General features: G+C 54.9%; 2 protein-coding genes across 2 annotated transcripts; one reads left to right on the forward strand and one right to left on the reverse strand.

Moving 5' to 3' along the window:
* Nucleotides 1–1,540: 1,540 nt before the first annotated feature.
* Nucleotides 1,541–5,185, forward strand: PBK (PDZ binding kinase). The gene is made up of 2 exons (XM_050971912.1): nucleotides 1,541–1,841; nucleotides 3,320–5,185. The coding sequence occupies exons 1-2, from the start codon at nucleotides 1,541–1,543 to the stop codon at nucleotides 3,550–3,552; spliced, it is 534 nt and encodes a 177-aa protein (XP_050827869.1). The 3' UTR covers nucleotides 3,553–5,185.
* Nucleotides 5,186–7,987: 2,802 nt separating this feature from the next.
* ESCO2 (establishment of sister chromatid cohesion N-acetyltransferase 2) lies at nucleotides 7,988–25,262 on the reverse strand. The gene is made up of 12 exons (XM_050972565.1): nucleotides 25,120–25,262; nucleotides 23,177–23,218; nucleotides 21,435–22,614; nucleotides 20,467–20,521; nucleotides 20,304–20,355; nucleotides 19,543–19,630; nucleotides 17,566–17,697; nucleotides 15,668–15,757; nucleotides 14,697–14,840; nucleotides 12,669–12,895; nucleotides 10,087–10,380; nucleotides 7,988–9,819 (listed from the first exon to the last, which is right to left on the reverse strand). The coding sequence occupies exons 1-12, from the start codon at nucleotides 25,137–25,139 to the stop codon at nucleotides 9,279–9,281; spliced, it is 2,865 nt and encodes a 954-aa protein (XP_050828522.1). The 5' UTR covers nucleotides 25,140–25,262; the 3' UTR covers nucleotides 7,988–9,278.
* Between the last annotated feature and the right edge of the window lie 1,740 nt (nucleotides 25,263–27,002).

Here is a 27,002-nt window from a genome sequence, read left to right on the forward strand (position 1 = left end):
CCTGATATCCCATTCCCGCTCTCCCATTCCCATTCCCGCTATCCCATTATCCCACCAATCCCATTCCCGATCCCATTCCCATTATCCCACTGCTCCCATTCTCGCTCTCCCATTCCCGCAGTGAGCGACCCCAATATCCCGATCCCATTCCCACCATCCCATTCCTGCAGTGAGCGACCCCGCTATCCCATTCCGCTATCCCATTATCCCACTGATCCCATTCCTGCTATCCCATTCCCGCCATCCCATTCCTGCAGTGAGCGACCCCGCTATCCCATTCCCGCCAGCCCATTCCCAATCCCACTGATCCCATTCCCGCTCCTGTTCCGGCAGTGAGTGTCCCCGATATCCCATTCTCGCTATCCCATTCCCAATATCCCATTCTCGCTATCCCGCTCTCCCATTCCCGCTATCCCATGATCTCACCGATCCCATTCCCACTGATCCCATGATCCCGCGATCCCATCCGGGCAGTGAGCGACCCCCTATCCCATTCCCGCTATTCCGATATCCCATTCCCATTCCTGCTATCCCACTGATCCCATTATCACGCTATCCCATGATTCCACCAATGCCATGATCCCCCCGATGCCATTCCCACTGATCCCATTCCCGCTATCCCATGATCCCACCGATCCCATGATCCTGCTATCCCATGATCCCACCGATCCCATTCCCACTGATCCCATTCCCGCTATCCCATGATCCCACTGATGCCATTCCCACTGATCCCATTCCCGCTATCCCATGATCCCACCGATCCCATGATCCTGCTATCCCATGATCCCACCGATCCCATTCCCACTGATCCCATTCCCGCTATCCCATGATCCCACCGATGCCATTCCCACTGATCCCATTCCTGCTATCCCATGATCCCACTGATGCCATTCCCGCTATCCCATGATCCCCCTGATTCCATTCCCACTGATCCCGGTATCCCGCTATCCCCCCGATCCCATGATCCCGCTATCCCATGATCCCACTATCCCACCGATCCCATGATCCCGCTATCCCATGATCCCCCTGATTCCATTCCCACTGATCCCGGTATCCCGCTATCCCACCGATCCCATGATCCCGCTATCCCATGATCCCACCGATCCCATGTCCCACATGATCCCATTATCCCCTGATCCCATCGATCCCCCGATCCCATGATCCGCTATCCCATGATTCCACCAATCCCATGATCCCACCGATCCCATTCCCACTGATCCCATTCCCGCTATCCCATGATCCCACCGATGCCATTCCCACCGATCCCATTCCTGCTATCCCATGATCCCGCTATCCCATGATCCCACTGATGCCATTCCCGCTATCCCATGATCCCCCCGATGCCATTCCCACTGATCCCGGTATCCCGCTATCCCCCCGATCCCATGATCCCGCTATCCCATGATCCCACTATCCCACCGATCCCATGATCCCGCTATCCCATGATCCCCCTGATTCCATTCCCACTGATCCCGGTATCCCGCTATCCCCCCGATCCCATGATCCCGCTATCCCATGATCCCACTATCCCACCAATCCCATGATCCCGCTATCCCATGATCCCCCTGATTCCATTCCCACTGATCCCGGTATCCCGCTATCCCCCCGATCCCATGATCCCCCCCGATGCCATTCCCACGATCCCGGTATCCCGTTCCGGGCAGTGAGCGACCCGTCGGTCCCGTACGTGGGCACGGAGCCCTGGAGCCCGCCCGAGGCGCTGCAGCCGGGCGGGGCCATCTCGGACCGCGCCGACGTCTTCGCCTTCGGCCTCACGCTCTGGGAGATGCTGGCCCTGAGCGTGCCCCACCTGCCCCCGCCGCCCCAGGGCGGCTCCGACGGTACCGGGAATGCCGGGAATTCCGCGAGCTATGGGAGGGAACGGGCGCCGGGAAGGGATGCAGGGAAGGATCGGGTGGGAAAGGAGAGCTGGGATTTGGGAAAGGGCTGGAGGGAGCCAGGGAATGGCTTCCAGTGGGAAAGGGGAGATTGGGAATGTGGGATCTTGGGAAGGGATTCCTGGCTGGGCTGGGATTCCCAGAGAATCCCTGGGAGTGTCCCAGGGTGGGTTTGGATCAGCCTGGGATGGTGGGAAGTGTCCCTGGGATGGGATTGAAGGTCCATGGATCCCATCCCAAACCATCCCGGGATTCTGGGATCCAGGACACTCAGGATCCATCCCCAGGGATTTTCATGGGATTTGGGGATGGAGAAGGGAAGGGAGACCCTGCCTGGAGTCCCCAATTTCCAGGGAAGCCCCTGGATCCCAAAATTCCATCCCAGGGACGACTTGGGATGGGGCTGGATGCAACGCCAGGAGAGCCAGAGAGGGATTTGGGAAAAGGGCCTGGAATGGCGGGACAGGGAATGGCTCCCACCATGGCCAGAGGGTCGGAATTTGGAGATCTTGGGAAGGAATTCCTGGCTGGGCTGGAATTCCCAGAGGATCCCTGGCAGTGTCCCAGGAAAGGCTGGGATCACCCTGGGAAGATCAGGAAGTGCCGAGCTGGGATTGGGGCAGGATTCCTGGGATCCGCACCCTGCCGCTATTCCAGAGGGTCGGGATTTTGGGATCTTGGGGTTTTGGGATTTCAGGATTTTGGAATTTTGGGAGGGAGTTCCTATCTGGGAAGGTGTGGAGGGCTGGAATTCCGGAGGGATTCCTGGCAGTGTCAGGATGCCCCTGGGAACATCAGGGAGCGCCGGGCTGGGATTGGGGCTGGGATTTTGGGATCTTAGGGTTGTAGATTTTGGGGATCTTGGGAAGGAATTCCCGGCTGGGAGCGTGAGAAGAGACTGGGCTGGAATTCCCAGCAGATCCCTGGGAAGATCAGGAAGCACCGGGCTGGGACCGGGGCAGGATTCCCGGGATCCGCTGCCAATGGCTGCACCCGGCATTCCAGAGGGTCGGGATTTTGGGATCTTGGGGTTTTGGGATTTCAGGATTTCGGAATTTTGGGAGGGAATTCCTGGCTGGGAGGGTGAGGAGGGGCTGGGCTGGAATTCCCAGAAAAAGGCTGAGTGTCCAAGGAAAGGCTGGGACACCCCTGGGAAGAGCCGGGAGCGCTGGGCTGGGATCAGGGCCGGGATTCCCGGGATCTCCCGACAGCCACGCCTGGCCACCATTCCAGAGGGTCGGGATTTAGGGATCTTGGGATTTGGGGACCTTGGGAAGGAATTCCCAGCTGGGAGGGAGGGTGAGGAGAGACTGGGCTGGAATTCCCAGCAGATCCCTGGGAAGATCAGGAAGCACCGGGCTGGGACCGGGGCCGGGATTCCCGTGACCCTCTCCTTCCTTCCCTCCCTGCCGGCATTCCAGAGGAGGAGGAGGAGGAGGATTCCCTGGGCTCGGAGGATTCCTGGGACGAGCGCGCGTACCTGGCGGCGCTGGGATCGCGCCCGCCGCTGCCCCCGGAGGCGGCGCTGGAGCCGGCGCAGGCGCCGGTGCGGGAGCTCTTCTGCGCATGCACCGCCCGCGAGCCCCGGCAGCGCCCCCCGGCGGCGCGAATCGTGCGCGCGCTGGAGAGGGACGGGGCGGGAACGCCGGGATAACAACGCAGCACCGGGAATGGCGGGATAACCACCGGGAACGGGGGGATAACATAGCACCGGGAATGGGGGGGGATAACACAGCACCGGGAATGGGGGGGATAACACAGCACCGGGAATGGCGGGAAAACCACCGGGAACGGGGGGATAACACAGCACCGGGAATGGGGGGGATAACACAGCACCGGGAATGGGGGGGGATAACACAGCACCGGGAATGGGGGGGGATAACACAGCACCGGGAATGGGGGGGATAACACAGCACCGGGAATGGAGGGATAACACACAGGGAATGGCGGGATAACACAGCACCGGGAATGGGGGGGGATAACACAGCACCGGGAATGGTGGGATAACCACCGGGAACGGGGGGATAACACAGCACAGGGAACGCTGGGATAACCACCGGGAACGGGGGGATAACACAGCACCGGGAATGGAGGGATAATGCACCGGGAACAGGGGTATAACTGCCGGGATAACACACTGGGAATGGGGGAATAACGCACAGAGAACAGCGGAATAACACAGCACAGGGAATGGAGGGATAACGCACCGGGAACGGCAGGATAATGCACTGGGAATGGGGGGATAACACAGCACCGGGAACGCTGGGATAACGCACTGGGAATGCTGGGATAACACAGTGGGAATGGCGAGAGAACACAGCAGGAATGGCGGGATAACACACTGGGAACGCTGGGATAATGCACAGGGAGGGGATGGCGGGATAACACACAGGGAATGTCAGGATAACGCACTGGGAATGCTGGGATAATGCACAGGGAATGGTGAGACAACACACAGGGAATGGCGGGATAACGCACTGGGAATGGCGGGATAATGTACCAGGAATGGCGGGAGAACGCACCAGGAATGGCGGGATAACGCACTGGGAATGGCGGGATAACAGAGCAGGAATGCTGGGATAACGGAGCCCTGAGAGCCCAGGATAACTGAGTGGGAATTCTGGGATTATGGAGCCAGGATTCCCAGGAAAATGGAGCTGCAGTTCACAGGCTTATGGAGCCCAGCATTCCCGGCATTCCAGAACCTTGGCCCTCCTGGAATTCCAGTGGGATGTGACTCTGGAGCTGGCATTCCAGAGTTTAACATTCCCAGAGCCCCAGCATTCCCAGAATATCAGATCCATGACATTCCCAGATTTTCACAGCCCTGACATCCCTGGAATTCCAGAGCCCAGCATTCCTGAGATTCCAGAGCCCGGCCATTCCCAGATGTCCACACCCCTGACATTCCCAGAATTCCACTGCCCTGACATTCCCAGATTCCCAGCAGGAGGTGATTCCCGACATTCCCGGATTTCCCTTTTTTGCTGGAGTTTCCCTCTTTTAGGGCAGCTTTTCCCTCCTTTTCCAGTTGGATTTTCCCTCTTTTTCGGGCCGGAATTTCCCAAGGTTCCAGGTTGGATTCTCCCTTGTTGGGGGCTGGATTTTCCCAAGTTTTTTTTTCCCGGATTTTTCCCTCTTTTTTGGGGCTCAGATTTTCCCTCCTTCCTCGTTTGGATTTTCCCGAGTTTTTTTGGGTTGGAATTTCCCGAGTTTTCCCCATGGATTTTCCCGGATTTTCCCTCGGGGAACATTCCCAATAAATCCACGTGTTCCTCTCTCTGGCACTGCTGGGCTTTTCCTTGGGATTTGGCTTTTCCAGAGGGGCGGGAGCCGGGATGGGATCCGGGCGCTCTGAGGGGGCAAAATTCCCAAAAAAACCTGGAATATCCCAAAAAAAACCCCAAATATTCCCATAAAACTCTCAAATTTATTTCCATAAATCCTTGGAATATCCCCCCAAAAAACCCCCAGATTATTCCCATAAAACCTTGGAATATCCTTAAAAAACCTGGAATATTCACATAAAACCTTGGAATATCAAACCCCCCCCCCCCGAAATATTCCCATAAAACCTTGGAATATTTCCATAAAGAATTGGAATATCCTTGGAATTTCCCCCAAAAGACCTGGAATATTCTCAAAAACCCTGGAATATTTCCATAAAACCTTGGAATATCCCCATAAAATCACGGAATATTCCCATAAAACCTTGGAATATCCCCCAATAACCCGGAGTATTCCCAAAAAAAACCCCTCAAATTTATTTCCATAAAACCTTGGAATATTTCCATAAATCCTTGGAATATTCCCCCCAGAAAACCCCAGATTATTCCCATAAAACCTTGGAATATCAAAAAAAAAACCAAAAACCACCCCAAACCCTGGAATATTCCCACAAAACCCTGGAATATTCCCATAAAATCTCTGACTGTCCTCATACAACCTTGGAATATTTCCATTAAAAATTGGAATATCCTCAAAAACCCCCTGGAATATTCCCATAAAACCTTGGGATATCCTTGGAATATCCTCAAAAACCCCTGGAATAGTCTCCAAAAAGCCCGGAATGTTCCCATAAAACCCTGGAATGTCTCCAAAAAAGCCTGGAATGTTCCCAATAAAACCTTGGAATATCCTCATAAAACCCTGGAAAAGCCTCATAAAATCATGGAATATCCCCCAAAACCCTGGAATATTCCCATAAAACCCTTGGATTTTTCCCATAAAGCCTTGGAATATTTCCATTAAAAAAATGGAATATCCTTGGAATATCCCCCCAAAACCCCTGGAATGTTCCCATAAAACCCTGGAACCACCCCCAAAACCTTGGAATTTTCCCATAAAACCTTGGAATATCCTCATAAAATCAGGGAATCTCACCATAAAACCTTGGAAAATTTCCATCAAAAGAACGAAATGACAGAAAGCTTCGGAGTATGTTCAGAAATTTATGGAATGTCATCAGAAAAACCTTGGAATACCGACAGAAAACATCGGAACAGCATCAGAAAACCTCGGGATAGCGACAGGAATTTATGGAATGTCCTCAGGAAACCTCGGGATGTTCCCCCAGGGCCCTGGAATTCCCTGCCTGGGAGGCTCGGGGTGGGAAAAGCCTCGGGCAGAATTCCCAGGGAATTCGGGAAAAGCCAATTCCCAGGAACGAGGCCGACCCCAATGAACCAAAATCCCAAAAAAACCCACCCGGGAAAAGGCAGGAATGGAGGGGGATCCTGGAGAATTCCAGGAGAATTCCAGGATTTCCAGCGGGGTTCAGCAGGAGCTGGGCAGGGAGGGAGGGGAGGGGCTCCCAGGGGTGGGAGAATTCCCGAGGGAATCAGGGATTCCAAAGGGAGAGGAAAATTCCCAAGGGAATGAGGGATCCCAAAAGGAAGGAGAATTCCCAAAGGAAAGGAGAATTCCCAAGGGAATGAGGGATTGGGAATGGAGGGAAGGAAAAGATTCCCAAGGGAAGGAAGGGAATGAGGAATTCCCAAGGGAAAGATTCCCAAGGGAATGAAGGATTTAGGGAAGGGATTTAAGGAATGGATCTGGGGAAGGATTCCCAAGGGAAGGGAAAGGGAAAGATTCCCAAGGGAGCTCAGCATTCCCAAGGGAAGGAAACATTCCCAAGGGAATGAAGGATCCAGAGGGATTTGGGAAGGATTCCCAAGGGAATGAAGGACTCCCATGGAAAGGGAAGGGAACGATCCCAGGAGAGGAAGAATTCCCAAGGGAAGGAAGGGAAAGATTCCCAAAGAAAGGAAGGGAATGAGGGATTCCCAAGGGAAGGATTCCCATGGAAAGGGAAGGGAAAGATTCCAGAAAGGAAAGAATTCCCAAGGGAAGGGAAGGGAAAGATTCCCAAAGAAAGGAAGGGAATGAGGGATTCCCAAGGGAAGGATTCCCGTGGAAAGGGAAGGGAAAGATTCCAGAAAGGAAAGAATTCCCAAGGGAAGGGAAGAAAAAAATTCCCAAAGAAAGGAAGGGAGTGAGGGATTCCCAAGGGAACGAAGGATGGGGGAGGGAAGGGATCCAGGGAGGGATTCCCGAGGGAAGGAGGGACAGAACGAAGGATTCCTGAGGAAAGGGAAGGATTGAGCCGGGATTCAGGGAAGGATTCCCAAGGGAAAGAATTCCCAAGGGAAGGAATCCCAAAGAAAGGACGGGAATGAGGGATTCCCAAGGGAAGGATTCCGAAGGGACTGAAGGATTTGGGAAGGTTGGGAAGGGATCCAGGGAAGGATTCCCGAGGGAGCTCAGCATTCCCAAGCAAGGGAAACATTCCCAAGGGAATGAAGGATCTGGAAGGGATTTAGGGAAGGATTCCCATGGGAAGAGAAAGATTCCCAAAGAAAGGAGAGATTCCAAGGGGATGAAGGATGTGCGAGGGATTTAGGGAAGGGTTCCCGAGGGAATCAGGGATTCCAAAGGGAGAGGAAAATCCCAAGGGAATGAGGGATCCCAAAAGGAAGGAGAATTCCCAAAGGAAAGGAGAATTCCCAGGGAATGAGGGATTGGGAATGGAGGGAAGGAAAAGATTCCCAAGGGAAGGAAGGGAATGAGGAATTCCCAAGGGAAAAGATTCCCAAGGGAATGAAGGATTTAGGGAAGGGATTTAAGGAATGGATCTGGGGAAGGATTCCCAAGGGAAGGGAAAGGGAAAGATTCCCAAGGGAGCTCAGCATTCCCAAGGGAGGGAAACATTCCCAAGGGAATGAAGGATCCAGAGGGATTTGGGAAGGATTCCCAAGGGAATGAAGGACTCCCATGGAAAGGGAAGGGAACGATCCCAGGAGAGGAAGAATTCCCAAGGGAAGGAAGGGAAAGATTCCCAAAGAAAGGAAGGGAATGAGGGATTCCCAAGGGAAGGATTCCCAAGGGAATGAGGGATTTGGGGAAGGATTCCCATGGAAAGGGAAGGGAAAGATTCCAGAAAGGGAAGAATTCCCAAGGGAAGGGAAGGGAAAGATTCCCAAAGAAAGGAAGGGAGTGAGGGATTCCCAAGGGAGGATTCCCATGGAAAGGGAAGGGAAAGATTCCAGAAAGGAAAGAATTCCCAAGGGAAGGGAAGAAAAAAATTCCCAAAGAAAGGAAGGGAGTGAGGGATTCCCAAGGGAACGAAGGATGGGGGAGGGAAGGGATCCAGGGAGGGATTCCCGAGGGAAGGAGGGACAGAACGAAGGATTCCTGAGGAAAGGGAAGGATTGAGCCGGGATTCAGGGAAGGATTCCCAAGGGAAAGAATTCCCAAGGGAAGGAATCCCAAAGAAAGGACGGGAATGAGGGATTCCCAAGGGAAGGATTCCGAAGGGACTGAAGGATTTGGGAAGGTTGGGAAGGGATCCAGGGAAGGATTCCCGAGGGAGCTCAGCATTCCCAAGCAAGGGAAACATTCCCAAGGGAATGAAGGATCTGGAAGGGATTTAGGGAAGGATTCCCATGGGAAGAGAAAGATTCCCAAAGAAAGGAGAGATTCCAAGGGGATGAAGGATGTGGGAGGGATTTAGGGAAGGGTTCCCGAGGGAATGAGGGATTCCCAAGGGAAGGAATGGATTCCAAGGGAGCTCAGCATTCCCAAGGAAAGGAAGGGAAGGATGCCAGGAAAAGGAGAAGGGAAGGTTTGGGAAGGGAAAGGGAAAGATTCCCAAGGGAATGAAGGATTCCCAAAGGGAGGGATTGCCAAGGGAACGAGGGATTTGGGAGGGATTTAGGGAAAGAGTCCCAAGGGAAAGGAAGGAATGAAGGATTCCCAAGGGAGGGAAAGATTCCAAAGGGATGAAGGGAAGGTTTGGGATTTTAGGGAAGGATCCCAGCACAGGAAGCGTTCCCAAGGGAAAGGAGGGATTGCCAAGGGAATGGAGGATTTGGGAGGGATTTAGGGAAGGATTCCCGATCCTGCTGATCCCAATCCCGCTGCTTCCGCTGCTCCCAGTGCTGATCCCGATCCTGCTGATCCTGATCCCAATCCTGCCGATCCTGGTGTGGATCCTGGTGATCCCGGTGTGGATCCCAGTGCTGATCCCAGTCCGGATCCTGCTGCTGATCCCAGCGTGGATCCTGGTGCTGATCCCGGTGCCGATCCCGATGATCCCAGAGCCATGGATCCCAGTGATCCTGGTGATCCCGGTGCTGATCCCGGTGCTGATCCTGGTGCTGTGGATCCCGGTGCTGATCCCAGAGTGGATCCCGGAGCTGATTCTGGTGTGGATCCCGGAGCTGTGGATCCTGGAGCTGATCCCGGAGCTGTGGATCCTGGTGCTGATCCCGGAGTGGATCCCGGAGCTGTGGATCCCGGAGCTGTGGATCCTGGTGCTGATCCCGGAGCTGGGGATCCCGGTGCTGATCCCAGAGTGGATCCCGGAGCTGTGGATCCCGGAGCTGATCCCGGAGCTGTGGATCCCGGTGCTGATCCCAGAGTGGATCCCGGAGCTGTGGATCCAGGAGCTGATCCCAGAGTGGATCCCGGAGCTGTGGATCCTGGAGCTGATCCCAGAGCTGTGGATCCCGGTGCTGATCCCGGAGCTGTGGATCCCGGTGCTGAGCCCGGAGCTGTGGATCCCGGTGCTGATCCCGGAGTGGATCCCGGAGCTGTGGATCCCGGTGCTGATCCTGGAGCTGTGGATCCTGGTGCTGATCCTGGAGTGGATCCCAGAGCTGTGGATCCCGGTGCTGAGCCCGGAGCTGTGGATCCCGGTGCCAGTCCTGGTGTGGCTGATCCCGGAGCCGATCCCGGTGCCGTGGATCCCAGTGCAGATCCCGGTGCTGATCCCGGATCCGATCCCAGTGCCGTGGATCCCAGTGCGGATGCCGGAGCAGATCCCGGTGGTGATCCCGGCTGTGGGCCGTGCTGCAGGGGGCTGTAGACCAGGAAGTCGTGGCGGCCGCAGTAGCGCGCGGCGAAGCCTCTCCCGTCCAAGGTGGGGTCGGAAAAGGCCAAATCCCGGGAATTCAGCACCGCCCCGAAGACAAAGGTGCGCCTGGAACACACCGGGAAGGGGGAAATCAGCACCCGGGAAAAACACCGGGAAAAACAACAACAGCGGGAAAAATAACGGGAAAAATAATCCAGGAAAAGTCACGGGGAAATGGGAAACGGCGGGAAAAATCAACAGCGGGAAAAATAACGGGATGGGGAAAATACTGGGAAAAAGAATCACTGGGAAATGGGAAACAGCGGGAAAAATAATGGGAAAAGGCAGGAAAAATCAACACCGGGAAAAATAACGGGAAAAAGAAAGAGTGGGAAATGGGAAAAATAATGGGAAAAATCAACACCGGGAAAAATAACAGGATGGATGGGGAAAATACCAGGAAAAGTAATGGGAAAAAGAAACAGTGGGAAATGGGAAAGAGCAGGGAAAATAATGGGGAAATGTGCGGAAAAATACCAGGGAAAACACTTGGAAAAATGAGAGGAAATGGAAAACACTGGGAAAACAACGGGAAAAATAACACTGGGAAAAATAATGGGAAATATCGGGAAAAGTATCGGGAAATGGGAAACACTGGGAAAAAGAAAGGGGAAAAATCACAGGAAATGGGAAACAGTGGGAAATAATGGGAAACCCTGGGAAAACACCAGGGAAAAATAATGGGGAAGACTGGGAAAAAATAAACACCAGGAAAAATAATGGGAGAATGGGAAACACCGGGAAAACACCAGGAAAATAGGAAAAATAAACACCAGGGGAAAAAAACAGGAAAAATAGCAGGAAAAATCATGGGAAAATACACAGCGGGAAAAATAATGGGAAAAATCAAAGGACAATGGAAAACAGCGGGAAAAATTAACACGGGAGAAAAAGAACAGGGAAAAAAATGGGAAAACACTGGGGAAAATAAACACTGGGAAATGGGAAACACTGGGAAAACACCAGGAAAAATAATGGGAAAATGGGATACACCAGGAAAACATCAGGAAAAATAACGAGGAAGATATTGGAAAATGGGAAAACACTGGGAAAAATCATGGGAAAATGTGAAAAAACTGGAAAACCATCCCTCCTTGAATCCCAGTTTTCCTGGTTTCCCCCCACCAAAATCCCAGATTTCCACCTCTCTCCCAACCAGAATCCCGTTTTTCCATGTCCATTCCTCCCCAATTCCCAGTTCCCCATCCCAAATCTGTTCTCCCTCCCTGCATTTTAGTTTTCCATAATCCCTGTCCAAATCCCAGTTTTCCAGCTCCTGCCTCCCCAAATCCCAGTTTTCCATGACCGCTGTCCAATTCCCAGTGTCCCCCCATCCCCAAATCCCAGTTTCCCCATCCCCAATCCCAGTTTCCCATCCCCAAATCCCAGTTCCCCCATCTCCAATTCCCATTTCCCCATCCCCGATCCCATTTCCCCCATCCTCAATTCCCACTTTTCCCATCCCCAATTCCCACTTTTCCCCCATCCTCAATTCCCACTTTTCCCATCCCCAGTTCCCACTTTTCCCGTCCCCAATCCCACTTCCCCCCATCCCCAATTCCCATTTCCCCCATCCCCGATCCCATTTCTCCCCTCCCCGATCCCATTTCCCTATCCCCGATCCCATCCCCAATTCCCACTTTCCCCCTCCCCGATTCCCATTTCCTCCATCCCCGATCCCATTTCCCCATCCCCAACTCCCATTTCCCCCATCCCCAATTCCCACTTTCCCCACCCCGATCCCATTTCTCCCCTCCCCAATCTCATTCCTCCCAAATCCCATACCCATTTACCCACTGCCCTCTCCCATTCCCCATCCCCCCGATCCCATATCCCCCATCCCCAAATTCCCACTTTCCCTCCCCAATTCCCATTCCTGTTCCCCCATCCCCAATTCCCCACGTTCCCCACCCCCCGATCCCATTTCTCCCTCCCGATCCCATTTCCCCATCCCCCACTTCATTCCCCTTTCCCCCCATCCCCAAACGTCACCCATTTCCTCCATCCCAATCCCATTTCCCCATCCCCAATTCCCATTTTCCCCCATCTCCAATTCCCACTTTCTCCCACCCCGATCCCATTTCCCCATCCCATCCCGATCCCATTTTTCCACTCCCCCAAATCCATATCCCCCATCCCAATCCCACTTTCCCCACCCCCATCCCATTTCCCCCATCCCAATCTCATTTCCTCCCCCATCCCCAATCCCATATCCCCTCTCCCAAATTTCCACTTTCCCCCCCACATTCTACATTTCCCCACCCCAATCCACTTTCCCCCATCTCCCCCGATCCCATTCCCCCCCGATCCCCGATCCCGCCCGGTTTTTCCCGGCGGCATTCCCGGGTTCCCACCGGAGGCAGTCCATCATCCTGCGGGCGATGCCGCGGCGCCGCCGCGCCCCCAGCACCCAGAGCCGGCTGATCCCGCACACGGCCGGCTCCGGGCACAGCGAGCAGCGCCAGGCCCGCGCCCACGGATCCCGGGAATCCCCCCGGGAATGCTCCCGGTCCTGGGAATGCTGGGGGTCCCGGGGGTCCGGTAATGGCGCCAGGCCCGGCTCCGGCAGCACCCGGAATGCCTGTGGGGATGGGAAACTGGGAATTGGGAATGGGAAACTGGGAGTGGGGAATGGGAATGGGAAACTGGGAGTGGGAACTGGGAATGGGGATCGGGGATGGGAACTGGGAATGGGGATCGGGAATGGGAACTGGGAATGGGATCGGGGATGGGAACTGGGAATGGGGATCGGGAATGGGAACTGGGAATGGGGATCGGGAATGGGAAACTGGGGAATGGAAAATGGGGATGGGGAACTGGGAATGGGAAACTGGGAGTGGGAATTGGGGATGGGAAACTGGGAATTGGGAATGGGTTACGGTTAGGGGATGGGAACTGGGGAATGGAAAATGGGGATGGGAATTGGGGATGGGGAACTGGGAAATTGGGAAACGGAATGGGAATGGGAATTGGGAATGGGAAACTGGGAATGGGAATGGGAAACTGGGAATTGGGGATGGGGATGGGAAACTGGGAATGGAAAATGGGAATGGGAAACTGGGAATGGGAATGGGAATGGGAACTGGGAAACTGGGGAATGGGAAACTGGGGAATTTGGAATGGGGAACTGGGAATTGGGAAACTGGGAATAGGAAGTGGCAATGGGAAACTGGGAATTGGGAATGGGAAATTGGGACTGGGAATGGGAAACTGGGACTGGGAAGAGGGAATGGGGACTGGGAACAGGAACTGGGAATGGGGACTGGGAATGAACGGTGGTGAAAAACTGGGAATGGCAACGGGGATGGGAAACTGAGAATGGGAAACTGGGAACGGGGAATGGGAATCGGGAACTGGGAATGGGGAAGAGAATGGGAATTGGGAACTAGGAATGGGAATTGGGAATGGAAAAGTGGGAATGGAAAAGTGGGAATGGGAAACTGGGAACTGGGAATGGGAAACAGGAATTGGGATAGGAACTGGGAATGGGAAACTGAGAATGGGAATGGGGACTGGGAACAGGAACTGGGAATGGGGACTGGGAATTACCAGTGGTGAAAAACTGGGAATGGCAATGGGGATGGGAAACTGAGAATGGGAACTGGGAACGGGGAATGGGAATCAGGAACTGGGAATGGGGATGAGAATGGGAATTGGGAACTAGGAATGGGAACTGGGAATGGAAAAGTGGGAATGGGAAACTGGGAACTGGGAATGGGCAACAGGAATTGGGATGGGAACTAGGAATGGGAAACTGAGAATGGGAATGGGGAATGGGGACTGGGAGCGGGGAATGGGGACTGGGAGCGGGGAATGGGAGCGGGGATGAGATGGGCACTGGGAGCGGGGACTGGGAGCGGGGAATGGGAGCGGGGAATGGGCACCGGGAGCGGGGACTGGGAGCAGGGAATGGGCACTGGGAGCGGGGACTGGGAGCAGGGAATGGGCACCGGGAGCGGGGAATGGGCACTGGGAGCGGGGACTGGGCACTGGGAGCGGGGACCGGGAGCGGGGACTGGGAGCGGGGACTGGGCACTGGGAGCGGGGACTGGGCACTGGGAGCGGGGACTGGGAGCAGGGAATGGGCACTGGGAGCAGGGACTGGGAGCAGGGAATGGGCACCAGGAGCAGGGGAATGGAGCAGGAATGGCACCGGGAGGGAGGGAACAGGTATGGCACCGGGACGGGGATGGGAGACTGGGAATGGGAAGCGGAACGGGACCGGAGCCGGGACGAGACAGGGAGCCAGCGGAATGGGATCGGGACTGGGATGGGACGGAGCAGGGATGGGCCCAGGCGGAATGGGGGCCAGGAGCAGGGAATGGGGGCCAGGAGCAGGGAATACGGGCCGGGAGCAGGGAATGTTGGCCGGGAATGCGCACCTGTCGGATGGGCTGGGCCACGAGGCAGCCGAGCACGCACTGCCCGGGGCTGACGAACAGGTACAGCCGGGAATGCTCCGGGAACGGCCGGGAATGCTCCGGGAAACCCAGCTCGGAATCCACCACCGCCAAAACCTCCTCGGCCTGCAGGGAAACACGGAGGGAATTCCCAGGAAACGGGGCGGGAATTCCAGGGGAAACGGGGTGGGAATTCCAGGGGAAACGCTGGTGGGAATTCCTGGGAAAATGGGGTGGGAATTCCTGGGGAAAATGGGGTGGGAATTCCTGGGGAAACGGGGTGGGAATTCTGGGGAAACGGGGTGGGAATTCCTGGGGAAACGGGGGTGGGAATTCAGGGAAAATGGGATAGGAATTCCTGGGAAAATGGGGTGGGAATTCTCAGAGAAATGGGATGGGAATTCCCAGGAAAACAGGGTTTGTTCCCAAGAAAGGCTGGGTTCACACGGGGAATCAGGATTCAGGGATTGGGGTGGGAATCAGGGATCGGATCCTGCTGGGATTTGGGATTTAGGGATCAGCTCCCATTGGGATTTAGGGATTGGGGTGGGATTTGGGGATCAGCTCCTGCTGGGATTTCAGGATCAGATCCCATTGGGATTTGGGATCTGGAGTCAGATGCCTTTGGGATTTAGGGATTGGCTCCTGCTGGGATTTGGGATTTTGGGATCAGATCCTGCTGGAATTTAGGGATCAGCTCCCGTAGGGATTTAGGGATCAGTTGCCATTGGGATTTGGGATTTCAGAATCAGATCCCGTTGGGATTTTGAGATCAGATCCTGTTGGGATTTGGGATTTCAGGATGAGATCCCGTTGAGATTTCAGGATCAGACCCCGCTGCGATTTTGGGATTTTGGGATCAGCTCCCATTGGGATTTCGGGGTCAGACCCCGCTGGGGTTTGGGATTATTCCAGCTGCCATTCCCGAAGGAAGTCCCAGGAAGTGCCGGTACCTTCCTGAGGGCGTATCTGGGATCCTCAGGAAGGATCAGGAGGATTCTCCCATCCCAGAATTCCGCCACCACGCGCTCCTGCTTCCAGCCCTGCCAGAGGGAATCCCAGGATTGGGGCACACGGACATCCCAAAATGGAATCCCAGGAAAAAAACCCAGCAAGGAATTCCAGGGAAGAATCCCAAGAGGGAATTCCACGATGGAATTCCAAGAAATCCTTGGCAGGAATTGATCCTGCCATTCCCAACATTCCCCCATTCCCTCTGTCCCCCCAGTGTTCCCATCGTTCCCACACTCACAGCATTCCCAGCATTCTCACATTCCCACCATTCCCCCATGCCCCAATCCCAGCATTCCCGGTATTCCTGCCATTTCCTTATTCCCAGCATTCCCCCACTCCTCCTGTCCCTCATTCCCACAGTTCCTGCCACTCCTGAATTCCAATCATTCCCACATCTCCCATTCCCACATCCTCCATTCCCATTCCCGCTCTTCCCATCATTCCCACATTTCCCCATTCCCATATTTCCCCATTCCCAGCATTGCTGCCATTCCCACAATTCCCACACCCCCTTTTCCCTCATTTCCAGAATTCCTGGAATTCCCCCACTCCCGTTCCCATCCCCACATCCCCATTTTGATTCCCCATTCCCACTTTTCCATCCCAATTCCCCGTTCCCATTCCCACTCTTCCCATCATTCCCTCATTTCCCCAGTCCCAGAATTTCCACCCTCCCCCATTCCCACACACCCCCCCCCCCATTCCCTCATTCCCAGAATTCCTGGAATTCCCCCATTCCCCTTTCCCATCCCCTTCCCAAGACCATTCCCATTCCCACATTCCCAATCCCATTCCTTGTTCCCATTCCCATCCCCACATCCCCATTCCCATTCCATCCTTTTCCCATTCCCAATCCCAACCCCATCCCCCATTCCCATTCTATTCCCTTCCCAATCCCAATCCGATTCCCTATCCCCATTCCCACCCATTCCCATTCCCATTCCATCCCCTTCCAATCCCATCCTCCACTCCCTTATCTGCTTCCATCCAATCCCGTCCCATTCCCAATCCCAGTCCCATCCATTCCCATTCCAACCCATTCCCATTCCCATTCTCCATTCCATCCCCATCCCATTCCCCCACCCCACGCCCATTCCAACCTCTCCCATTCCCAATCCTCCAATCCCATTCCCTCCATCCACCATCCCCCACTCCCATTACCAACCTTCCCATTCCCATCCTCCCATATCCCCATTCCTCATCCCCACTATACCAGCCCATTCCATTCCCAATCCCAGGCCCCAATCCCTTCCCCCATCCCATTCCCATCCCCACTCCCATTACCCCATCCCTATTCCCATTCCCAATCCCAATCCCCAATCCCATTCCCCCATTCCCATTCCCATCCTATCCCCTTCCCATTCCCAATCCCATTCCCCAATCCCATTCCCATCCCCACAATCCCATTCCCCATTCCCATTCCATCTCCTTCCAATCCCATCCCATTCCCATCCCCATTCCCAATCCCATCCCCCATTCCCATTCTATCCCCTTCCCAATCCTAATCCCATTCCCCATTCCCCTTCCATCCTCTTCCGATTCCCAATCCCATTCCCATCCCCCAGTCCCTTTCCCCCCTCCCATTCCTAATCTCATTCCCAATCCCCTTCCCATTCCAACATCTTCCCATTCCCAATCCCATCCTCATTCCCATTCCCAATCCCATCCTCATTCCCATTCCCAATCCCCTTCCTAATCCTAATCCTATTCCCCATTCCCATCCCCACAATACCATTCCCATTCCACTCCCAATCCCATTCCCAATCCCATTCCCCATCCCCATCCCCTCATTCCCCCGGAATTCCCGGGATTCCCGGGGCATTCCCGCTGCCCTCACCGGGTGTCTCAGGGCCTGCCGCAGCCTCCGGTGGTGCCGCAGGTGCTGGAGCCGATCCTCGGGAACGCCGGGAGCGAAGAGCATCCCGCAGGATCCGCACTGCCGGGGACCCAGCCCCTGCTGCCCCGCGTCCTGAAAAACGGGAAAAACGGGAATGCTGGGAATGCTGGGATAACCAGGATTGAGCACTGGGAATGCTGGGAATGCTGGGATAACCGGGATTGAGCACAGGGAATGCTGGGAATGCTGTGATAACCGGGAATGAGCACAGGGAATGCTGGGAACGCTGGGATAACCGGGAATGAGCACAGGGAATGCTGGGAATGCTGGGATAACCGGGAATGAGCACAGGGAATGCTGGGATAACCGGGATTGAGCACAGGGAATGCTGGGAATGCTGGATAACCGGGATTGAGCACAGGGAATGCTGGGAATGCTGGGATAACCAGGATTGAGCACAGGGAATGCTGGGAATGCTGGGATAACCGGGAATGAGCACAGGGAATGCTGGGATAACCGGGATTGAGCACAGGGAATGCTGGGAATGCTGGGATAACCAGGAATGAGCACAGGGAACGCTGGGATAACCGGGATTGAGCACAGGGAATGCTGGGAACGCTGGGATAACCGGGATTGAGCACAGGGAATGCTGGGAATGCTGGGATAACCGGGATTGAGCGCAGGGAATGCTGGGAATGCTGGGATAACCGGGATTGAGCACAGGGAATGCTGGGAATGCTGGGATAACCAGGAATGAGCACAGGGAATGCTGGGAACGCTGGGATAACCGGGATTGAGCGCAGGGAATGCTGGGATAACCGGGATGAGCACAGGGAATGCTGGGAACGCTGGGATAACCGGGATTGAGCACAGGGAATGCTGGGAACGCTGTGATAACCGGGAATGAGCACAGGGATTGCTGGAAACGCTGGGATAACCGGGATTGAGCACAGGGAATGCTGGGAATGCTGGGATAACCGGGAATGAGCACAGGGATTGCTGGAAACGCTGGGATAACCGGGAATGAGCACAGGGAATGCTGGGAATGCTGGGATAACCGGGAATGAGCACAGGGAACGGGGAATGAAGGGAAGAGCATCCCGCAGGATCTGCACTGCGTCCTGACCAGAAAACTGGGAATTCTGGGAGTGTGGGAAGGTTCTGGAATTCCCAGATTTCCCAACCCGCGGGAGGGAAATTCCCAAATTCTGGAATTCCCGGATTTCCCAGCCCAGGGAAGGCTCCAGAATTTCTAGGTTCCTCCTCCCATGGACCATTCCCAGGGAATTCCCAGATTTCCCAGCCTATGGAAGGTTACAGAATCCTGGAATTCCCCTGCCAGGGAAAAGCTCCAGAATTCCTGAACTCTCCTCCCGTGGAAGCTTCTGGAATTCCCAGATTTCCCATCCCAGGGAAGGTTCCAGAATTCCCAGATTTCCCAGCCCAGGGAATATTCCCAAATCCCAGATCTCCCCATCCCAGGGAATGTTCCGGAATCCTGCAATTCCCCTGCCAGGGAAAAGCTCCAGAATCCCTGAATTCTCCTCCCCTGGAAGGTTCCGGAATTCCCAGATTTCCCAGCCCAGGGAAGGCTCCAGAATTCCCAGGTTCCTCCTCCCAGGGAATTCCCAGATTTCCCTTCCCAGTGAATTCCCAGCCCATGGAAGGTTCCAGAATCCTGGAATAGCCAAATTCCAATCCCAGGGAAGGTTCCAGAATTCCCAGTTTTCCCAGCCCAGGGAACATTCCCAAACTCTGCAATTTCCGAATTCCCAGCCCAGGGAAAGTTCCGGAATTCCAGAATTCCCAGATTTCCTCTGTTTCCAATCCCAGGAAACATTCTAAAATTTCCAGGTTCCCACTCCCAGGGAAGGTTCTGGAATTCCCAAATTTCCCTGCCAGGGAACATTCCCAAATCCCAGAATTCCCGAATTTCCCCTCCCAGGGAAGGTTCTGGAATTCCCGGCTTTCCCTCACAATGATCAGCTGATCCCACGAGGATTCCCGGGATTTCCTGGGAGCTTTTCCAGAGGGGCCGAAGGGAGCCGGGAGCTCCTCCAGGGGCCTGGAACGGAGGGAAAGGGCGGGAAAATAAATGGGGAAAGAAATGGGAAAAATGGGAAAAAATGGGGGGGGGAAAAAGAGAAGGAGAAATGGGGGAAAAAAGGGGAAAAGAAATGGAAAAAAATGGGGAAAAGAAATGGAAGAAAGAAATGGGAAAAAGGGGGGAAATGGGGGGGAAGAGGGAAAAAACGGGACAAAACGTGGGGAAAGTAAATGGGAAGAAATTGGGGAAACTGGGAAAAAGGGAGGGAACAAGGGGGGAGGGAAAGGGGAAGCAAATGGGGGACCAAGGGGGGAAACAAGGCTGGGAAAATGTGGGGGACAAAGGAAGGGAAAAGGACGGGAAAAGGAGGACAGAAAGGGAAAACCACCTGGCACACCCATGGTCCCACTCTGTGCGACCGCAGTGGTGCAACTGGGGGGACCCGGCGGGCCCCCCGGGGCCCCAGGGGGCGCCCCCGGGCCCCACCGGCCCCCGCACTGGGCCCCAGCGAGCACGTGCCGCCCTGGGCCTGCGCAATGGGGGGGGGCAGCCGGTGGACCCTTGGGCCCCCGTACTGGCACCCCATGAGCACACGTGGGCCCACCCCTGGGCAACATCTTGGTGACCAGGCTGGGAAAAGGAGGGAAAAAAAACCAGGGAAAGGCAGGGAAAATTGGGAATGGGATCTCACCTCCTCCTGCTGGGCAGGAAAATCGGGAAGAGCCCGGCCGGGCACGGAGAGCCTGGAAAAAAAATGGGAAAATCCCGGGAAAAGGCGGAGCTGTGAGCTCAGGGATGGCCAGCAGGAATTCCGGGAATTCCAGGGGAGAATTCCAGAGGGTTTCCCAACTCACCCGATTCCTGCTGGGCCGGGGGATCCTGGGAATCCGGGCACGTTCCAGAGGATTCCTGGGAAAAGAGGGAATGGCAGGAAAACCGGGAATTCCGGGGGTTCCCGGGAAATCTGAGAGGAAATCTTGGAATTGCTCTGGGATTTGGAATGTTGGGAAATCCTCAGGGGGTTTTTAGGGAATTTGGGGATGGAAAAGGGAAGGATTCCCAAAAATTCCCCAAATATTCCCAAGAACTTCCAAAAAATTCCTCAAAATTCCCAAGAATTCCCAAAATTCCTTCCTAAGGAGGGGCTGGAGCCTAGCTGGGAACGATCCCGGAAAGGATCCTGGGAATTCTTGGGAATTTTTCCCCAGGGAATTCCCAAAAACATTCCAAGGAAATAAATTCCTGGGAATTCCCTGAAGTTCCCAAAATCCCCCAAAATTCCCAAGAAAATTCCCAGGAATTTGCCTGAGATTTCCAGAAATTTCCAAGGAAATTCCCTGAAATGTTCAGAAATTCCCAAAAAAGTCCCAGAAACCCCCAAGGAAGTTTCCAGGAATTCCCTAAAATCCCCTAAAAGATCCCCCAAGTTCCATGGAATTCTCTAATATTCCTTGAAATTCCAATGAAATTCCCAGAAATTCTCCCAAATCCCCTGAATTTCTCAGAAATTCTGAGGAAATTCCATGAAATTCCCCCAAAATTCCCTGAAATTCCCAAAAATCCCCAGAAATCCCTTGAAATTTCAAGGAAATTCCCAAAAAACCCCCAGGAACCCCCCCGAAAATCCCCAAAATTCCATGAGAGAGAGAAACTCCCAGGAATTCCCCAAAATTTCCCAGAATTCCAAGGAAATCCCCAGAAATTCCCCAGGATTTTCCAGGAAATTCTCTGAATTTTCCAGAAATTCCCAAAAATCCCCAGAAATCTTCCGAAATTCCCCCAAAATCCCCCAGAATTCCCAGGAATTCCAGCCCCTGCTCACCTCCTTCCCGTGGCAATCCCGGCCGTTTTTCCCGGGGGTTCCCTCGGAGCATTCCCGGTTTTCCTTCCCCTCCTGGCTTCCGGCCGCTTCCGGAAGTTTCCGCGCCGTTCCCGGCGGTTCCTGGGGCGGCTCCCCCGGGGTTTGTTGGGATTTTCCCGGTTTTTTCCGGGATCTGCTCCCGCTGCGGAAGAAGGCGCAGCCCAGGGGGAGCCGCAGGCGCGGCCGCACCCCCGCCAGCAGCACCCGGAATTCCCCGGGCCTGGAATTCCCGGAATTCCCGACCTGGGAATTCCCACCAACCCCGGAAACCGGGGAATTCCTGAGCTTGGAATCCTGGGAATTCTCACCGCTGGAATTCTGGGAATTCTCACTGTTGGAAATCCGGGAATTCACACCAATCTTGGCATTCTCAGCCTCAGAAGTCTGGGAATTTCCACGCTCGGAATTCTGGGAATTCCCAAGCCCAGAAATCCCAGAATTCGGGGAAATCCCAAGCTCGGAGTCTTGGGAATTCCCAGCATTGGAAATCTGGGAATTCTCACCAATCCCTGAATTCTGGGAAATCCTCATCCCGGAAATCCGGGAATTCCCGACGTTGGAAATCTGGGAATTCCCTATCCCAGATTTTTGGGAATTCCCGATCCCAGATTTCTGGGAATTCCCGATTTTGAAATTCCCAGAATTCCCACTGCTTTTCCCCTTGGCATTGCCTTTGGAGCTGCTGCGATTCTTCCTGGAATTCCCGGATTTCCCAGCGGAATTCCCAGATTTCCCGCCAAACCTCCCAGCTCCAGAATTCCAGAAATTCCCGGAATTCCCGGGTTTTCCTGGGACGTTCCCCTCCCCCAGCAGCTCCCGCAGCCGTTTCCTCTCCAGGGGATCCAGGTAACTCCTCTGCCCATAGAACGCCCCCACGGAAACGTGGGAATTCCTGGCAATTCCCGGATTTCCTGCCGGAATTCCCGGATTTCCTGCCGGAATTCCCGGATTTCCCGCCGGAATTCCCGGATTTCCCGCCGGGAGCTGCAGCCTCCGGGACGGTGCCGGTTTCTCCCGGGATTCCTGCTCGGGGCTGGGAGAATTCCGGGAATTTTTGGAATTTGGGGAATTCTGGGATGCAGATCCCGGAGCAGCTCGGGGCCGTTTGCCCAGCGGGGTCCGGAATTCCTCCCAGCAGGAGCTGGAAAAAAAAAAAAATGGGAATGAGGGAGAGGGAATGATGGGATGGGCCTGGAATGGCTGGGGGTGGAATTCCGGGAATTCCCAAATCCCGGGGGGGTTTGGCATTCCTGGAATTCCTGAATCCAAGAATTCCTAAATCCAGGGGTTTGGCATTCCAGGGAATTCCTGATTCCAGGGATTTCACATTCTATGGAACTCCAGAATCCAAGGATTTGTGATTCCAAAGAATTCCTGGATCCGGGGGTTTGGCATTCCTGGGAATTCCTGATTTTGGGGTTGTTGGGGATTTTTTAGGATTTTTGGGGTTTTTGGGAATTTTTAGGATTTGGGGGAGGATCGTTGAGATTTTTTGGGATTTTTGCCAATTTTGGGGGAAATTTTGGGGTTTTGAGATATTTGGAGGAATTTTTTAGGATTTGGGGGGGTTTGGGGATTTATGGGAATTTTGGATGTTTTTTGGGGGGATATTTTGGGGTTTTTTTAGGGGGAATATTTGGAGGGTTTTGGGTTCTTGAGGGATTTTGGGGGGTTTTGGGTTTTTGGGATTCTTTGGCTCTCACCTGTCGGGCTCCCGGCTCCGTTTCCGGGGCGTTCCGGAGCTGCTGCAAATCCAGGAAGGGAGGTCAGGCCTTGGCAGGGAATTCCAGGAGAACCCAAACCCCAAATTCCCAAAACCCTAAATCCCAAATCCCAAAAAATCCCAAAACCCCCAAAACCCTAAATCCCAAACCCCAAAAAATCCCAAACTCTAATCCCCCAAATCCCAAAGACCCCAAATCCCCCAAAACCCTAAATCCCAAACCCCCCCAAAATCCCAAAAACCCCAAACCCCAAAGATCCCAAAACCAAAACCACAAAAACCCCAAACCCCCCAAATCCCCAGCTGGGGGTTCCAGTTCCCCTCAGAGTCCCAAATCCCAGCCCGGAGCCCTCGGAGCTCCATCAGAGCCCCCGCGGAGCTCCAAATCCCGGAGCCCTCGGAGCTCCATCAGAGCCCACGCGGAGCTCCAAATCCCGGAGCCCTCGGAGCCCCCGCGGAGCTCCATCAGAGCCCCCGCGGAGCTCCAAATCCCGGAGCCCTCGAGCCCCCGCGAGCTCCATCAGAGCCCCCGCGGAGCTCCAAATCCCGGAGCCCTCGGAGCCCCCGCGGAGCTCCATCAGAGCCCCCGCGGAGCTCCAAATCCCGGAGCCCTCGGAGCCCCCGCGGAGCTCCATCAGAGCCCCCGCGGAGCTCCAAATCCCGGAGCCCTCGGAGCCCCGCGGAGCTCCATCAGAGCCCCCGCGGAGCTCCATCAGAGCCCCCGCGGAGCTCCAAATCCCGGAGCCCTCGGAGCTCCATCAGAGCCCACGCGGAGCTCCAAATCCCGGAGCCCTCGGAGCCCCCGCGGAGCTCCATCAGAGCCCCCGCGGAGCTCCAAATCCCGGAGCCCTCGGAAACCCCGCGGAGCTCCATCAGAGCCCCCGCGGAGCTCCAAATCCCGGAGCCCTCGGAGCTCCATCAGAGCCCACGCGGAGCTCCAAATCCCGGAGCCCTCGGAGCCCCCGCGGAGCTCCATCAGAGCCCCCGCGGAGCTCCAAATCCCGGAGCCCTCGGAGCCCCCGCGGAGCTCCATCAGAGCCCCCGCGGAGCTCCAAATCCCGGAGCCCTCGGAGCCCCCTCGGAGCTCCATATCCTGGATCCCTCAGATCTCCATCAGAGCCGCCCCAGAGCCCCTCAGGGTTCCCTCAGAGCTCCCTCACAGTGAGACACGGTACAAATTTTCCGGCGTAGAAATCCACTTGGATTTAGGTAAAATGTCCACCGTAAAGTCTGTAGTTTGAAAACATTGCTGTTTATAGCCTGACTGCCTGCTCTCGTAAAAAGCCTGGGCTTAGAAAAACTGCCTCAGTGAAGGACAGAGATAAGGGGGGGAGACAGACAGAGGGACAGACAGACAAACTGCTGCGAGAGCAGGTCAACCTCACCCAGGAATTCTTCCTGATAAAGAAGAACTAGCGGCAAACTTCACGCGAAATTTGTAAAAATGAATATGTGTGAACCTCTGGTAAAATTGCATGCATATGGACTTGAGAGGGAGATAAAAAAGGACCTGAAGTTCCCAGAGGTAGGCATGTCTTTTAAGGAGGGTAATCCCCACATGCTTCCAGCGCTGTAATAAACACACCGGCTTTACAACATTCACAAAGTTGTGGAGTTTTGTTTGTCCCCGCAAAACAACAGCTCCATCAGAGCCCCCTCAAAGCTCCTCAGTGCTCCATCAGAGCCCCTTGGAGCTCCCTTGGAGCTCCTCTGATCCTCCTCAAAGCCCCCATCGGAGCTGCCCGGAGCTCCCTGAGAGCTCCCGCAAAGCCCTCCCGGAGCTCCCTCAGAGTCCCTCAGAGCTCCATCAGATCTCCCTCAGAGCCTCCTCACAGCTCCCTTGGAGCCCCTCAGAGCTCCCCCAGAATTCCCTCAGAGCCTCTTCACAGCCCCCTCAGAGCCCCCTCGGAGCCGCTTCCTCACCTCAGCGCCGCCTCCGCCATGGCTGCTTCCCGCCTTCAGACTCGCGCCTTCGAGCCGCCCGCCCTGCGCTCTTATTGGCTGAGAGCCGCGTCAATCAGCTCGGCTCCCTCGCCATTGGGTGAACAGCGCGCGGCTCCGGGTTGTACCCGCCCCCGCTGCTTTGCAGCCAATCAGAGAGAGCGCCTCTCCGCCCCGGGCCTCCATTAGACTACAACTCCCAGTGTGCCGTGCGAGAACAGAGCGACCTTTCTCTGCTCTGCGGGGCGCGGGGGCTGATGGGAGTTGTAGTCTCGCCCGGGCGCGGGAGATTCGGAGGGAAGGGAAGGAATGCGGAGGGATTGGGAGTTAATGGGCGCGTAACGAGGCGCTAATTGAGGATTTTTGTGTTAATTAGGGCACCGGGGAGCGGCTGTGGGCGGGGATCCCTTCCACTGCCCCGGGGTGCTCCAAGCCCCAGCGGCCAGCCTGGCAAAAAGGAATAAAAACGGGAAAAAGGGGTAAAGGCGGCTCTTGAGTGGATCTTTCAGGGTTTATCTGCCAAAAACCCAAATAATTTCTCCCTTTTTGCTCTGAAATGGCCCAGCTGGGAGGGTTTGGTTCCCTGTTGGTGATGGATCCCTGGCCTGGGATGTTAATTCGGTTCTAATTGTTAAATCCCCTCAGCTTCGGGGATAAAAAGAGGGGGGAAATGAGGAAAAGGGAAGGGAAGGGAAGGGAAGGGAAGGGAAGGGAAGGGAAGGGAAGGGAAGGGAAGGGAAAAGGGGGAAAGGCAATGGATCGAAAAACGAAGAAAGGAGAAAGAAAAAAGATAAATGGGAAAAAATGGAAGGGGAAATGGGAGAAGGGAAGAGGAAAGGGAAGGAGAAAAGGGGAGGCAGAGAAGGAAAGAGAGGAAAAAACAAGGCGAGAAAAAAAAAAAGAAAGAAAAGGAAAAAACCTGGAGACCTCCCCACAGCACTGCGCATGCGCAGCTCTCTTTGACGGAAGCTTTCACGGTTGATCTACGCATGCGCAGTGAGATTTTCCGTACGCCATCATGGCCGCCCTTATATACTCTGTTCTGTTTTCCGTACGCTGTCGTGGCCGCTTTGCGCACGCGCAGTTCCGTTTTCCGTACAATATCATGGCTGCCCTCCCTACGCAGCTCAGTTTTCCGTACAGTGTCACGGTCGTTCTAAGCATGCGCAGTTACGTTTATGTAGTGTCACTGCCATTTTGCGCACGCGCAATGACATTTCCGTACGGTGTCATGGCCGCCCGCACACGCGCAGCTCCCTTTACCCGCTGCTCCATAGCTGTTCTGCGCGTGCGTATTCTTCGCACGCCGCCCTGACGTCATTACGCACGACCCCTTCCTGGCCGGGCCTTCCCCGAGGAGGAGGCGGCGGAGCCCCGGGACGGGCCCGGGAAAAACCGGGAAGAAACCGGGAAAAACGGGATAAGCCCGGGATAAACCCGGGATAACCGGAAGCGCCGGGACCAGCGGGATCAGCGCAGCGCCCGCGCCGCCGCAGCCATGGTGTTCTACTTCACCTCCAACGGTGAGCGAGGGAATTCCCGGGAATTCCCGCTGCAATTCCCGCCCTTCTCCCAAATTCCCGCCCTTTTCCCCGCATCCTCTCTAGAGTCTCCGCAGTTCCCGGGATTTCGCCTTTTCCCGAGGTTTTCCCTTGGGATTTTTCCCGCGAGCTCCGGAATTCCCGCGGGAAAACAAATCCCGGGAATGTTCCCGCCAGGACTTCCCAGCAAAAAGCGGGAATGGCTCCACAAAATCCGGGAATTCTCCTTAAATTCCCAGTTTGGGGCCGAATTTCGGGGGCCGACTTTCCTGGATTTTCCAGGAGAGAATTCCCAGGAATTTCCGGGAATTCCAGAAATTCCGC

The sequence above is a fragment of the Serinus canaria genome, chromosome 3 (genome assembly GCF_022539315.1).
Source record: "Serinus canaria isolate serCan28SL12 chromosome 3, serCan2020, whole genome shotgun sequence".
NCBI classification, from domain to species: domain Eukaryota; kingdom Metazoa; phylum Chordata; class Aves; order Passeriformes; family Fringillidae; genus Serinus; species Serinus canaria.